The 13072-nt window shown below is 40.9% G+C and overlaps 1 protein-coding gene across 2 annotated transcripts in view; it reads right to left on the bottom strand.

Moving 5' to 3' along the window:
- Positions 1-13072, bottom strand: part of DNAH9 (dynein axonemal heavy chain 9) — a 374175-nt gene that overhangs the window by 137383 nt on the left and 223720 nt on the right. For both annotated transcript variants that reach the window (XM_005582917.5, XM_065532787.2), the window contains 3 exons: positions 1742-1884; positions 1209-1370; positions 780-1013 (listed from right to left, as the gene is read on the bottom strand). In XM_005582917.5, coding sequence (XP_005582974.3) covers positions 780-1013; positions 1209-1370; positions 1742-1884 — 539 coding nt within the window. The remainder of the gene's footprint in view (positions 1-779; positions 1014-1208; positions 1371-1741; positions 1885-13072) is intronic.

The raw sequence follows: 13072 nt of genomic DNA, 5'->3' as shown, positions 1-13072 counted from the left end.
ACAAAAATGGTATAACCCTGCAGCCATTTCCCATTTCCTTTCACCATTCATTTCTTTTGGTTTTGAGGACGGAAGGGAAGTGAATTGGAGAGGAAAAGAAAGAAATTGCAAAGAGGAAGAGGGAAGACGTGCTTCAGGGGATTCCAGCAGCAATGAGAGAGGGTGGATCAGACCTGAGTGGGGGATATGCACTTCTGCTGGGGAACTCAGTCTGAACTTTTTTTTTTTTTTTTTTTTTGAGACAGAGTCTTGCTCTGTCGCCCAGGCTGGGGTGCAGTGGCCGGATCTCAGTTCACTGCAAGCTCCGCCTCCCGGGTTTAGACCATTCTCCTGCCTCAGCCTCCTGAGTAGCTGGGACTACAGGCGCCCGCCACCTCGCCCGGCTAGTTTTTTGTATTTTTTAGTAGAGACGGGGTTTCACCGTGTTAGCCAGGATGGTCTCGATCTCCTGACCTCGTAATCCGCCCGTCTCGGCCTCCCAAAGTGCTGGGATTACAGGCTTGAGCCACCGCGCCCGGCCCAGTCTGAACTTTTGGTACTGTTTCTGGTGGTAAGGATACTGTTACTATGGATAAGAATAAACTTGAAAAGCTCTCCTACAATGTAGAGAAAAAAGGGATGAAAGCAATACATGAGAACATAATAGACACTGATGACATGGGAGTCCCTGGAAAACCATAAATATTTTTCAGATCTTGATTGTGATCCCTCCAGTTCACTGGAAAAGGCTGCTTCGGCTCCAACTCCCCTGCAGGTGGAGGGAGTGGGACATTGCTCACCTGGGCGGAGGTGCTATGCAGCTTCAGCAGCCCATTCTCCAGCCGCTCTGTCTTGCACTTGAGCTCTTTTCTGTGCCTGTGCAACAAGCTCTGGTAGAGTCTGATGAACTCCAGAAAGGACTTGGGAGTTGTGTAGTTGTAGCGATGTTCATTGCTCAGATAAGACTGGGATGTTTGGTTGACACTTGTGTGGACAAAGGCCATGAATTTGCTAATTGACTGCTTTACTGTGGGCTAAAACCAAAGAGCAAGAAATGAAAAGATTATCTCCTGTTGAAGATTAGAGGCTCACCCCTCACCCCACCCATTCCTCCACCATGTGGAAACCTATGCTCCAAGCTTGATCTTTAACCCTGACATCCTGGACATGGAGTTCGTTGTACCCTCATCTGGGAAGGACCTTTAGGAGTGTCTCCTTTTCCCTCTCACCTCAATGCCCTCTGTGTTCTGCAAGAAGCGGAGGCTGACAGACTCCAATGCTTGCTGAGGCCACTCGTGGAACCAGTGGATGGCTGTGCAGTTCACAATGGCTGGGAACTTCCTGCTGCGGACTCTTAGCTTGTTCCCCACAGGGGAGAAACAGAGAGTCACCTGAGAAGTCAGAAGGGTGGGGAGAACCAGGAAGGCATCAGAGAAATACTCACAGAGAGGCAGAGATGGCCTTGGGTTCTCTAGCTCCCGGAAGATTGGGAAGTACATCCAACAGAGACAATATCTGTAAATGCTAGCCAGCCTCACCAGCCAAGAGATCAAAAATGCTGAGGCTGCATGATCCACACGGGATGCTGCTGCCCTTAAAGCAGATGAGAAGGGTGTCCTGGCAACTGTGCTCAGGCTGAGAAGGGTGCCGCACACTCACCACCCACTCTAGACAATAAGAACAGTTGTGCCCGAAATATCAATGGAAGCTCCCATGAATCATCTCGGGTCTCTGCCTGCCCCTGTCAGTAAAGGCTCTTTACCTTCAGCTGTCGCTGGACCCGATCTATAAAGAACTTCCAACAGTTCTCTCTGTTGTCAACCAGACCCTGGCTCTTGACTTCATTCCTCACATTGCTTATGATGTTTTCGACTTCATCATCAGAGTAGAGATCTGGTATCTCCCCTGGGAAAAAATGGAGCACAGATAGGCAGCCTTGGCATCTCACTAAATGATGCAATCAGACATGGGAAGTTATCCTACCTTGGGACACAGGTCAGTGGTTTTTAGGCCACGTACCAACTCTTTTGCTGGTGAAGCTGGACAGACACCATGTCTACTCCAAACCCAGGGCAGGAGAATGAGTATGTTAATGATTGGAACAGAGGGTAGGGTACCCTCTTGTCCTGAGGTAGACAGTTGGCAGCACAAGAGCCTTCAACTGTCTTCTCTTCTTTTGCTCAAAGCATTTATTTCCTAACTACTGTTTTGCCCTTTTTGTATTGTGCCCTCCAGGAGTTTAATATTTAGCAGGAAACATGGCTAATAGGATCAAAAATAGCTATAAGACCCCCAGTAAAAAGGGCCATAACAAACATACAGATAGGTCCATATATTTAACAAGAGCAAGCTATCACTGTTTATGAGAGAAAATGGGGAGAAAGTAGAATGGCTTCATGGTATTTAGTACACGATAGGCAGCACGCCTTAAATTGACGGGGAAAAGATGAACTATTCAATATATGGTACTACATTGGGAAAACTGGGATCTGAAAAGATTATGGTTAGATCTTGATCTTTATTTTTATTCTTTTTTTTTTTTTGAGATAGAGTTTTGCTCTTGTTGCCCAGGCTGGAGTGCAGTGGTTCAATCTCAGCTCACTGCAACCTCCGCCTCACAGGTTCAAGTGATTCTCCTGCCTCAGCCTCCCGAGTAGCTGGGATTACAGGCATGCGCCACCACGCCTGGCTAATTTTTTTGTATTTTTGTAGAGACAGGATTTCACCATGTTTGGCCAGGCTGGTCTCAAACTCCCGACCTCAGGTGATCCACCCGCCTCAGCCTCCCAAAGTGCTGGGATTACAGGCATGAGCTACCGCACCTGGCCAGATCTTGATCTTATACAGCACACTAGAGTAAATGCCAACTGGATCAATGATTTAACTAAAAAAAGGCAGGAAAATAAGAGAAAAAATGGGGGAAATAATCTCTGAGTGGGGAAGGATTTTCTAACTGTATCTGAATCAACCTGTGTTAAAAGAAAAATAAATTTCATGAATGTATAAAAATTGACCAATCTGACTGCAGAAAAATAAAAATATTTCATGACAAAAATATCACAGGCAAAGTATAGCAATAAGAGCAAAACACAAAGAATAAACTAAGAAAATATGTTATAGTAAAATGGTTAATCTTAATATGTAAAGAAATTCTCTACAAATAAAGAAAAAATCAGTAATTCAATAGATAGATGAGGTGAAGGATATGAAAAGAAAGTTCACGGTGAAGGAAATAAAAATTTCTGTTGAACATTAATAGATGCTTCACCTCACTCATAATAACAGAAATATACATCAAAACTACACTTAGTTACTTTTTGTTTGTACAAATGAGGTTAATGAACAAGGACAGTCAATCTCACTCGTAATGAAAATGTATATTAAAACTACACCAGATTGGCAAAAAATCTGAAAGTTAAATGAAAACACTGTATTAATGATGCAGTATGTGAAAGTAAAATTATATGCTTAATCTCCCTGATGAATAACAATTTTTAAAATCCCAACTAAATATGTATAAATTAGTATATGATGACCAAGCGTAAACCCTGTCCTGGAAATGCAAGGAGAAATACTAGAAAAAAAACTATGAAAATAATTTACTACATTAATTGATTAACAGAGTAAAACAATATGACATTGAAATGGATGCGTAAGGTTTCTAAAAACTGCTAGCAAACTAGCAATAAATGAGTTTTCTCTTTAATAATAGATATCACCCCCAAACCTACAGCAAACATACCTAATAGTAAAATAAAATATTCTCTTTCAAATCAAGAATATGACAAATATGTCTGCTATGGTGTTTTCTAGTCATCATTATATAGGAGGCTACAAATTGTGCAAAAAGTGAAGAAAAAAATAAAATGTGTAAGGATAGTTAAGGATGTAATAAAACTATTACTGTTCAAAATCTAATTTTCTACTTAGAAAATCTAAGAGAATATTCACGTAAACAACCGGAACTCATAAGAGCATTTAACAACAAGCTTGTTGGATAGAAAATTAATACTGGAAAGGAAATCACATTTTGTACCTCAGCAAAAACAAATTGTTAATTGAAAAGTTATCAATTAAAACACCAAAAAACCCCCTCACAGAGCAGGTAAGTAATAAATATACAAAGGGATGAGCCAGATCTTCATGTGAAAACTACAGCATACTATTGAGGGGAATAAATGAAACCAGAAATAAATGGAGAGAAATACTGAGTTCATGGAGGGATGATGAGGTATCACCGCTTTCCCAAAAATGCAATTTCAATAAGAAATCAAATCGGTTTCTTTCTTAATTCTGACAAATATTTCCTAAAATTGATACAGAAAAGCAAAGGATGAAAAATGGCATTGTTGAGAAAGAACCAGAAAGAGTGATTTGTTCCACCAGAAATCAAGTCTCCTTATGAAGCTATCTTAGTTAAAACAATGTGAAATTGACACTGGGGTGAATAAATAGAACAATGAGTAAAACATCTAGAAATGGATCCAGATATCAACAGGAAATTGATATGAAAAATCAGGAGGCAGGGACTTTGGGAGGCCAAGGCAGGCAGATCAGGAGGTCAGGAGTTCAAGACCAGCTTGGCCAATATAGTGAAACCCTGTCTCTACTAAAAACGCAAAAATTAACTGGTCGTGGTGGTAGTCGCCTGTAGTCTCAGCTACTCAGGAGGCTGAGGCAGGAGAATCGCTTGAACCCGGGAGGCGGAGGTTGCAGTGAGCTGAGATTGCGCCACTGCACTCCAGGCTGGGCTACAGAGAGAGACTCTGTCTCAAAAAAAAAAAAAAAAAAAAAAAAAAATCACGAGGCAGACAAGGGCTGGACTAATTAGTAAGTTATGTTAAGATAATTCAATATTGATATAAAAATATAATTAGATTACTATGTAAAAGTAATTTCCAGGTGAATAAAGACATACATATGAAAAGTAAAACAGTGATAATTGAAAAACCACAGGCAATTATTTTTATGGCATTGGGATAAAACAACATTTGTGAAACAGAGCACAAAAAGCACAGAAAAAAAGACGATTACAATATTAAAACTTAATTGGCACAACAAAAGTCAGATATAGACTTCCAAAAGATATTTACAGTCCATATAATGAACAAAAAAATCTAAATATCAAAAACATGTAAAGAATGTCTGAACTTCATAAGAAAAAGACAAAAAGCAAAAGATCCAAAGTGCAAACTGTATAAATAGGCAACACATAGAAGAGAAGCAGTAAGGCCAGGCGCTGTGGCTCACGCCTGTAATCCCAGCACTTTGGGAGGCCAAGGCAGGTGGATCATCTGAGGTCGGGAGTTCGAGACCAGCCTGACCAACATGGAGAAATCCCGTCTCTACTAAAAATACAAAAAATTAGCCAAGCAAGGTGGTGCATGCCTGTAATCCCAGCTACTCAGGAGGCTGAAGCAGGAGAATCACTTGAACCTGGGAGGCAGAGGTTGCAGTGAGCCAAGATTGCGCCATTGCACACTCCAGCCTGGGCAACAAGAGAGAAACTCCGTATCAAAAAAAAAAAACCAAAAAAAAAAAAAAGAAGAAGAAGAGAAGCAGTAAGAGCCAATAAACGCTCGAAATGATGCTCAGTGTCACCAGTGAAAAGGGAAAGGAAAATAATAGGATTTAATTTCATGCTTACTGGCAAAAATTAATATGTCAGCTAAGCCAAATATTGATGAGGTTAGACAGAAACAGGTGTTCATGCACTACTGGCCAGAGACAAGTGTATGACTACTATGGAGAACAATTTGGCACTTTTTGGTAAAGTTGAAATGTACACATCAGACAAACTAGTAATCTAGGTATTGGACACCTTTTGGAAAGAAACCCTTGCAGATGCAGAATAAAATTTTCTATTTTGCATTAGTATTCATAATTACACAAGTGTTTGTTTTATTGTGTTTAGAATGTCCAAATTATTTTGTAAGGAAACAGGAAATACAAAAAAACACAACGGGAAAATGTGAAAACCGTAAATTTTATTCTTTTGAGAATTTTGTCTGGGGAAGGTTCTAGGATTGTTGTTTGGCTGTCACTTCAAGTCAAAGAAAATTAATTTAAAAACGTTCAGGATGGAGATAATGGGCTATGTTTGAAAGTGGAGAAGAGGGAGAGTCAGAAATTGAAAGAAAAGATGGAATAGAGAAGAATTCTGAATTAGGAACTAGGGGTGGGCTCCTAGCTCAGACAAAAAGTTGGCCTTGGAAAGGAGGAATGGTAATACTGGAGGAAAAGAGAAAACTGCAAAATAAGAATAATAATAATGGAGACAGACTGTGAGGTATAAAGTAGCTGTGAGGTCCAAACTAAATGACATCAGTTTTCTCAATGAAAAAGATGAGATTGAGGGAGGTAAGAACGAAGGAAATACTATAGCTAAAAAGTTGCAAACACTGGATATGATGTCAAGGTGAACGTGGTTCACTCCAGAAAAGCAATGGGTATCAGAAAAGCAAAATGTTCCCATTTCTAGAACAAGTCTTTAGGTAGCTGTTGAAGTTATCTGGGACTGGAATCATATACAAGTTCTTCTTTAATGCGGTCTATTTTTCACCAACATGATGCTTTTGTAAAAGTTTTTTTTAAAGCTGTTCACACATGCTTTTTCCTTCTTCTGTAACTGACAGAAATGTTAGCATCACAGGAGTGTTAGCGATGAAAGAAGTCATTGGGACCATGTTACATCCCACTTTCTTTTTTCTTTTTTTTAAATTTATTTTTATTTTTATTTTTATTATTTTTTAATATTTCTAGTAGAGACGGGGTTTCACCGTGTTAGCCAGGATGGTCTCGATCTCTTGACCTCGTGATCCGCCCTACTCGGCCTCCCAAAGTGCTGGGATTACAGGCGTGAGCCACCGCGCCCGGCCGTCTTTTTTTTTTTAAGACAGACTCTTGCTCTGTCACCAGGCTGGAGTGCAGTGTTGTGATCTTGGCTCACTGCAACCTCCGCCTCCCAGGTTCAAGCAATTCTGCCTCAGCCTCCCAAGTAGCTGGAGTCCCAGCTACTACAGGCGCACGCCACCATGCCCAGCTAATTTTTGTATTTTTAGTAGAGATGGGGTTTCGCCATGTTGGCCAGGATGGTCTTGATCTTGTGATCTACCTGCCTCGGCCTCCCAAAGTGCTGGGATTATAGGCGTGAGCCACCATTCCCCGCCCATCCCACTTTCTTACGGACTTTGGTGAGGTGCTCAAAGTAAGTGGTCTGGCAGATGATCAGTAATAATCAGAGTGTGAGTAATTGTGATTGTATCAGTCATTGAAGCTGCTGCACTTTCTTGAACGACTGTATCTGGAGGCAACTCACGCCAACTTTCCAACAAATTATGGCCTTCATGGTTTGACAGCACTAAACCAATTAGGAGTCTACTAAGAGTTTCATACTAATTAGCTTTAATCATTTAAAAGGTCGAAATAAAAAAATGAATTACCATGAAAGTGATCATTTACTGTTTTCCCTTAATTGTACCAACTTATTTAATTTCTATTCTTTGAGATAGTTAATGGCATGCATATAAAATTCCCATACTATAATTTGTCAAAATCAAGATCTTACTAATAGAATGACTCATTTCAGCCTCTTCTGATAAAAATAGGAGTGAAAGAAAACCGGTAAAAAAAAAATAAAATGATATTTAGCATGTGTTGAAAGTTTAAATAATAATATTTAATGGAATGTGGAAATTATGTGAAGTTCAATTTTTACTGTTCATAAATAAGCTTTAATTGACCATAGCCAGGATCATTAGGTATTATCTGTCTCACGCACGTCCGTGTGAAGAGCCCACCAAACAGGCTTTGTGTGAGCGACAAGGCTGTTTATTTCACCTGAGTGCAGGCGGGCTGAGTCCGAAAAGAGAGTCAGCAAAGGGTGACGGGATTATCATTAGTTCTTATAGGTTTTGGGATAGGCGGTGGAATTAAGAGCAACGTTTTAGGGGCAGGGGGTAGATCTCTCAAAGTACATTCTCAAGGGTGGGGAGAATTACAAAGAATCTTCTTAAGGGTGGGGGAGATTATAAAAAACCTTCTTAAGGGTGGGAGAGATTACAAAGTACATTGATCTTTGTAAGGGTGGGACAGAAACAAATCACAATGGTGGATTGTCATCAGTTAAGACTATTTTCACTTCTTTGGTGGATCTTCAGTTGCTTCGGGCCATCTGGATGTATACATGCAGGTCACAGGGGATATGATGGCTTAGCTTGGGCTCAGAGGCCTGACATTATCTATGGCTGTTTTTGCCCTACAAAGACAGAGCTGAGCACTTGTGACAGACTGTGTGATCTGCAAAGCCTAAAACATTTACTTCCTGACACTTTATAGAAGAAATTTGCTGACCCTGGTTTATTAATACTCTTAATTCCAAGATGTTGAAAGCACCTGGGCCACTTAGAGACATTTTCCATGCCATATGATGGTGGTATTTGTCACAAGATCCCTAGAACCTTTAAGAAGAAGACCATCGGATGGAGTAGCTGGGGATAAACATCTCTGAATTAGGAACAAAAATTTGCATTTTCACATTTGTTCCTATAATGCCTCTTGACAATATTCTCATCACTTGTTTTGTGATGTAGGTAGTCATGCTGAAAGCAGGAAACTGAATTGCCAGAGGGGATTCTGTGATGTGAACAGGGGCAGAGGCTATTTAAATATTTGAGAAGTTTCCTCCTTAGACCTACAGTTGGGAAACGCTATTTCTAACTCCAAGTAGTTTCAGGCTTCATGCAGTACTTGGAATTAGAAATAGTATTGAAATATTCTAATATTTTGGAAGCCAGACTAATCACCATCTTCTGTATGTTAGTACAGAACTCCTTAAAGACCCCAGCTGCTTTTCAGGAAAGAGATCCTGATCATTTAACATGGATTAGTTACTTGGCAATAAAAAGGGTGAAGCTAAGGGTTAGATTCCCCACTTCACACTGGTGTAAGGACTTCGACCCTATCTAGACATGATAGTTTAAAAAACATTCCCCTATTCTTAAAGGAGAAAAAGCAAGGGAGTGTGGAGGCTATTTCAGTACCCCGTCCCTCTCTCTTCACTGCTGGAAAACTTTCCAAAGCAACTGTCCAATCGTAATATTTAACATATGAGATGGCACATCATTCTCATGCTGTTACCGGCTTTACTTAAAGAAGTACCTCCTGAATGTCAATTATGGGCCGGGAGATGTATTAAGAACTGACAAGGCCGGGCGCGGTGGCTCACGCCTGTAATCCCAGCACTTTGGGAGGCCGAGACGGGCGGATCACGAGGTCAGGAGATCGAGACCATCCTGGCTAACACGGTGAAACCCCGTCTCTACTAAAAAGAAGTACATAAAACTAGCCGGGCGAGGTGGCGGGCGCCTGTAGTCCCAGCTACTCGGGAGGCTGAGGCGGGAGAATGGCGTAAACCCAGGAGGCGGAGCTTGCAGTGAGCGGAGATCCGGCCACTGCACTCCAGCCTGGGCAACAGAGCGAGACTCCGTCTCAAAAAAAAAAAAAAAAAAAAAAAAAAAAAAAAAGAACTGACAATACAAATGATGAAAAAACGGACTCTGCACAGAGTAATAGCTGTCAGGCCTCTGAGCCCAAGCTAAGCCATCATATCCTCAGTGACCTGCACGTATACTTCCAGATGGCCTGAAGCAACTGAAGATCCACAGAAGTGAAAATAGCCTAAACTGATGACAATCCACCATTGTGATTTGTTTCTGCTCCACCCTAACTGATCAATGTACTTTGTAATCTCCCCCACCCTTAAGAAGGTGCTTTGTAATTCTCCCCACCCTTGAGAAGTACTTTGTGAGATCCACCCCCTGCCCCCAAAACTCCACCACCTATTCCCAAACCTATAAGAACTAATGATAATCCCACCACCCTTTGCTGACTCCTTTTTCGGACTCAGCCCACCTGCACCCAGGTGAAATAAACAGCCATGTTGCTCACACAAAGCCTGTTTGGTGATCTCTTCCCATGGATACATGAAACAATAGTTACATCAGTGTTATTTTATTTCCTAAACTGGGAAGTAGGTGTTTAATTCTTCTTCTTCTTTTTTTTTTTTTTTTTTTTGTATTTCTGGATTGTGATCAACAACAAACAATAATCTCTGCCTTTCATAAATTTGCAATCTCGTTTCAATGCAGTGGTGGTACGTGCAGCTATTGAGTGCTGTAGAAACATGGGGAAACTCGTTCCTAAGACTGACAGTGGATCTGTCTCTAGATTTTCTAGAGAGGGAACACTCAAGGCAGGTATTCTACTGTGGGTGGAAGTTAATCCAGACAAAGAAGGACTTGAGGTTCAAAAGGAACGACCTAAGTAATTAACGATGTCAGGAAGTAGCACAACGTGTTACCTTAAGGAATCAGGAATCACTAGATCACAATGTGGGAAGTGAGACTAGTAAGGAAGGAAGAAAACCAGACAAAGGAGCTTGGAATTCATTCTGCAACCAGTTGGGAACTAATAAAAAAAAATTACAGTGGTTTTTTCTTTTTTTTTTTTTCTTTGTTTTGAGATATGGTCTTGCTCTGTCACCCGGGCTAGAGTTCAATGGCACAGTCACAACTCATTGCAGCCTCGACCTCCTGGGCACAAGTGATCTTCCCACCTTAGCCTCCCGAGTTGCTGGGACCTGAGGTGCTCTCCATCAAGCCCCGATACTCTTTGTACTTTTCATGGAGATAGGGTTTTGCCGTGTTGCCCAGGCTGGCCTTGAACTCTGGGGCTCAAGTGACCCACACGTCTTGGCCTCCCAAAGTGCTGGGATTACAGGTGTAAACCACTGCTCCTGGCCAGGAATTATAGTTGAGACAGACCCTTTTGAAAGCAGTGAGGAGAATGGATTGGAGTGGGGATAGCATGGGAAGTAGAGAGATAAGTTAAGGATTGTTGGCATTTGTCAAGGCAAAAGAAGGCAAAACCAGTGGTAGTGAGGATAGAGAAGATACGGATTCAGAAATAGATAAGGGGAAAATTGGTGGCAATAGATTTTCTCTTGGATATAGGTGGTAAGGAAGAGGTTAGCAATGTAGGGAATCCACAGAACCAAAGTCTCTTGAGTAACTTGTATAGGACTTCGGTTCCACAAGAAAAAAAAAAAACAGTTTATTACCACAAAAGGAAAAGAAAAGTCTGATTGCTCACGCTTCTTTTTGCATTGCTCTTTGGGAGTTTCTGTTTTGCAGCTGGAGAACCAAACCAGTCCTGGTTTAAAGTTCCACTGTCTGTAGTTTGAGGGCACATGGGGTGAGCAGATCTAATGAGTCCACTAAGTATGTCTTAGAGGATCAGTGCATGCTTGATGGTTGCTCTTTTGCCCCAACTTTATTGTTGTTTTTTTTTTCTTTCTAGGGAAACTGGGCCACCATTCAATTTATTTAACAGCATAGATGGCTCCTCAGGAAGTCCAGTTCCAGATGCCACCAGAGGAGAACAATCCAATGCCAAGTGTGTTATAAACATTTCTGGGCTCTGCATTCTCATAGGATGTGTGTTGAACATAACATACCAACCCTGGCTCTAATCTTAAAGCACCTGGAACATGAGGTGGATCTTTTTATGTTCTAGATCCTAAGAGGAGATTTGGCCCACAGATATAGAAAAAGAACAGTTTGGTTTAGAGATAAAGAAGAATATGACTTTAGAAGAGAGGGACCCCATTGGTTATAAACTCTTCTACGAGACTGCACAGAGGCTACATGTTATCCATCTTCGAGCACAGTACCTAGTGACTGAGCGTGCACTCTTAGTAAATGATTATGGAATATATGAATACACAGAAAGTCATCTAGCCTGGGACAGGAAAATGAATTATAATTTTGAATAAAACAATTCAGCCTTTTGGAAAGCAAAAGGAAAATCCTAACATAACATAGGATTCCAAAGTAAAATAAAATATAAAATCTGTCATAGCTAGGGGCGGAAGAAACATCACACTTGGAGCTGACTAGGTTTTCTTAGCTGGCTAGTGCTAACTGGCAGGGGCCAGAGTAAAATGGGCCTTCTGGAAGGCTGGAAAGCTGGAGGAAGAGGTGTTTTCCTGGAAAGCCATGGGATAATTCTGATTTTTTTTTCCTCTAAAGTTAGAGTGGGGTCTTGCTGATGCTGAGTTTGAGTCAAGGTTGAAGAGAACAAGTTTTGTAAGAATTCCTTAAAGGCCTGGGTTTGATGATCAGTGCACCTTCCTCAGGAATTATTATAACAGGTCAATAAGAACATAGCAAGTAATGAACCTTTCAGATCCAGCAAGGACTCACATTTCATGCACAGTGTCACCAGCAGTTGCATGACCCCTATCAAGGACCCCAGCAGCCAAGGGAAGTGACTCAAATATGTGTTTCATCTGCTCTTACCCTGGGAAGCCACTCTACTTCTTATACAGTTATATATATCTTTTGCTAATTAAGCCAGGAACCTAATTTAATATTTTTGCTTTGTGTGTAAGATTTCTTCATGTCCATCTATAACTCATTTGAGATACAACTGGCATAAAGATGGGTTCTGAAATGCTATAGTTGGTGTCAGAAGTGGGATTCATAAGCCAAATTACTATCATGGTTTGATTTTAGACATGGTGCCAGGAAAACAAGAAGTGAAATGGTGAGATAAAGAAGTGTGAGAGGAAACTCAGCCCAGGGCATGAGATCATTGGTTTTCTGAGGGAGATGTTTTTGGGAGAGAATTGCATTCACTATACCTTTATATCCAACCTTGTAGGACTTGTACATAGCTACAGAGGGATGAGTTAATTGCAAGGTAGTCTAAGTTATGGTTTCCTAGTCCCTACTGTGTTATCCAAGGGTGGAGTCATTGCATAACCCCACAAAATTGAAAAAGTTGGGAGACAATGAGGTTCTGAGTCATCCCCGCAGCTTTGGCAGAACTGGCAATCAGTTACTTTCCAGCCAGAAATTACTTATTTGATAGGGAATGTTAGAACCAAGATATACTCTAATTCTCCCTGCTGAAAAGGTTAAGAAAAAAAGGGGGTAGGTTAGAAGACAAAACTGTTCATCTTAACTGTATCTCCACTTGAATATGTATACACAAATCTTACCTTTTTTTTTTTTCTTAAAGAATATATAGA

This window comes from Macaca fascicularis, chromosome 16 (genome assembly GCF_037993035.2).
Source record: "Macaca fascicularis isolate 582-1 chromosome 16, T2T-MFA8v1.1".
In the NCBI taxonomy this organism is placed as follows: Eukaryota; Metazoa; Chordata; class Mammalia; order Primates; family Cercopithecidae; genus Macaca; species Macaca fascicularis.
The sequence above is the reverse complement of the archived record's forward strand: the minus strand, read 5'-3'. Positions and strand labels throughout refer to the sequence as shown.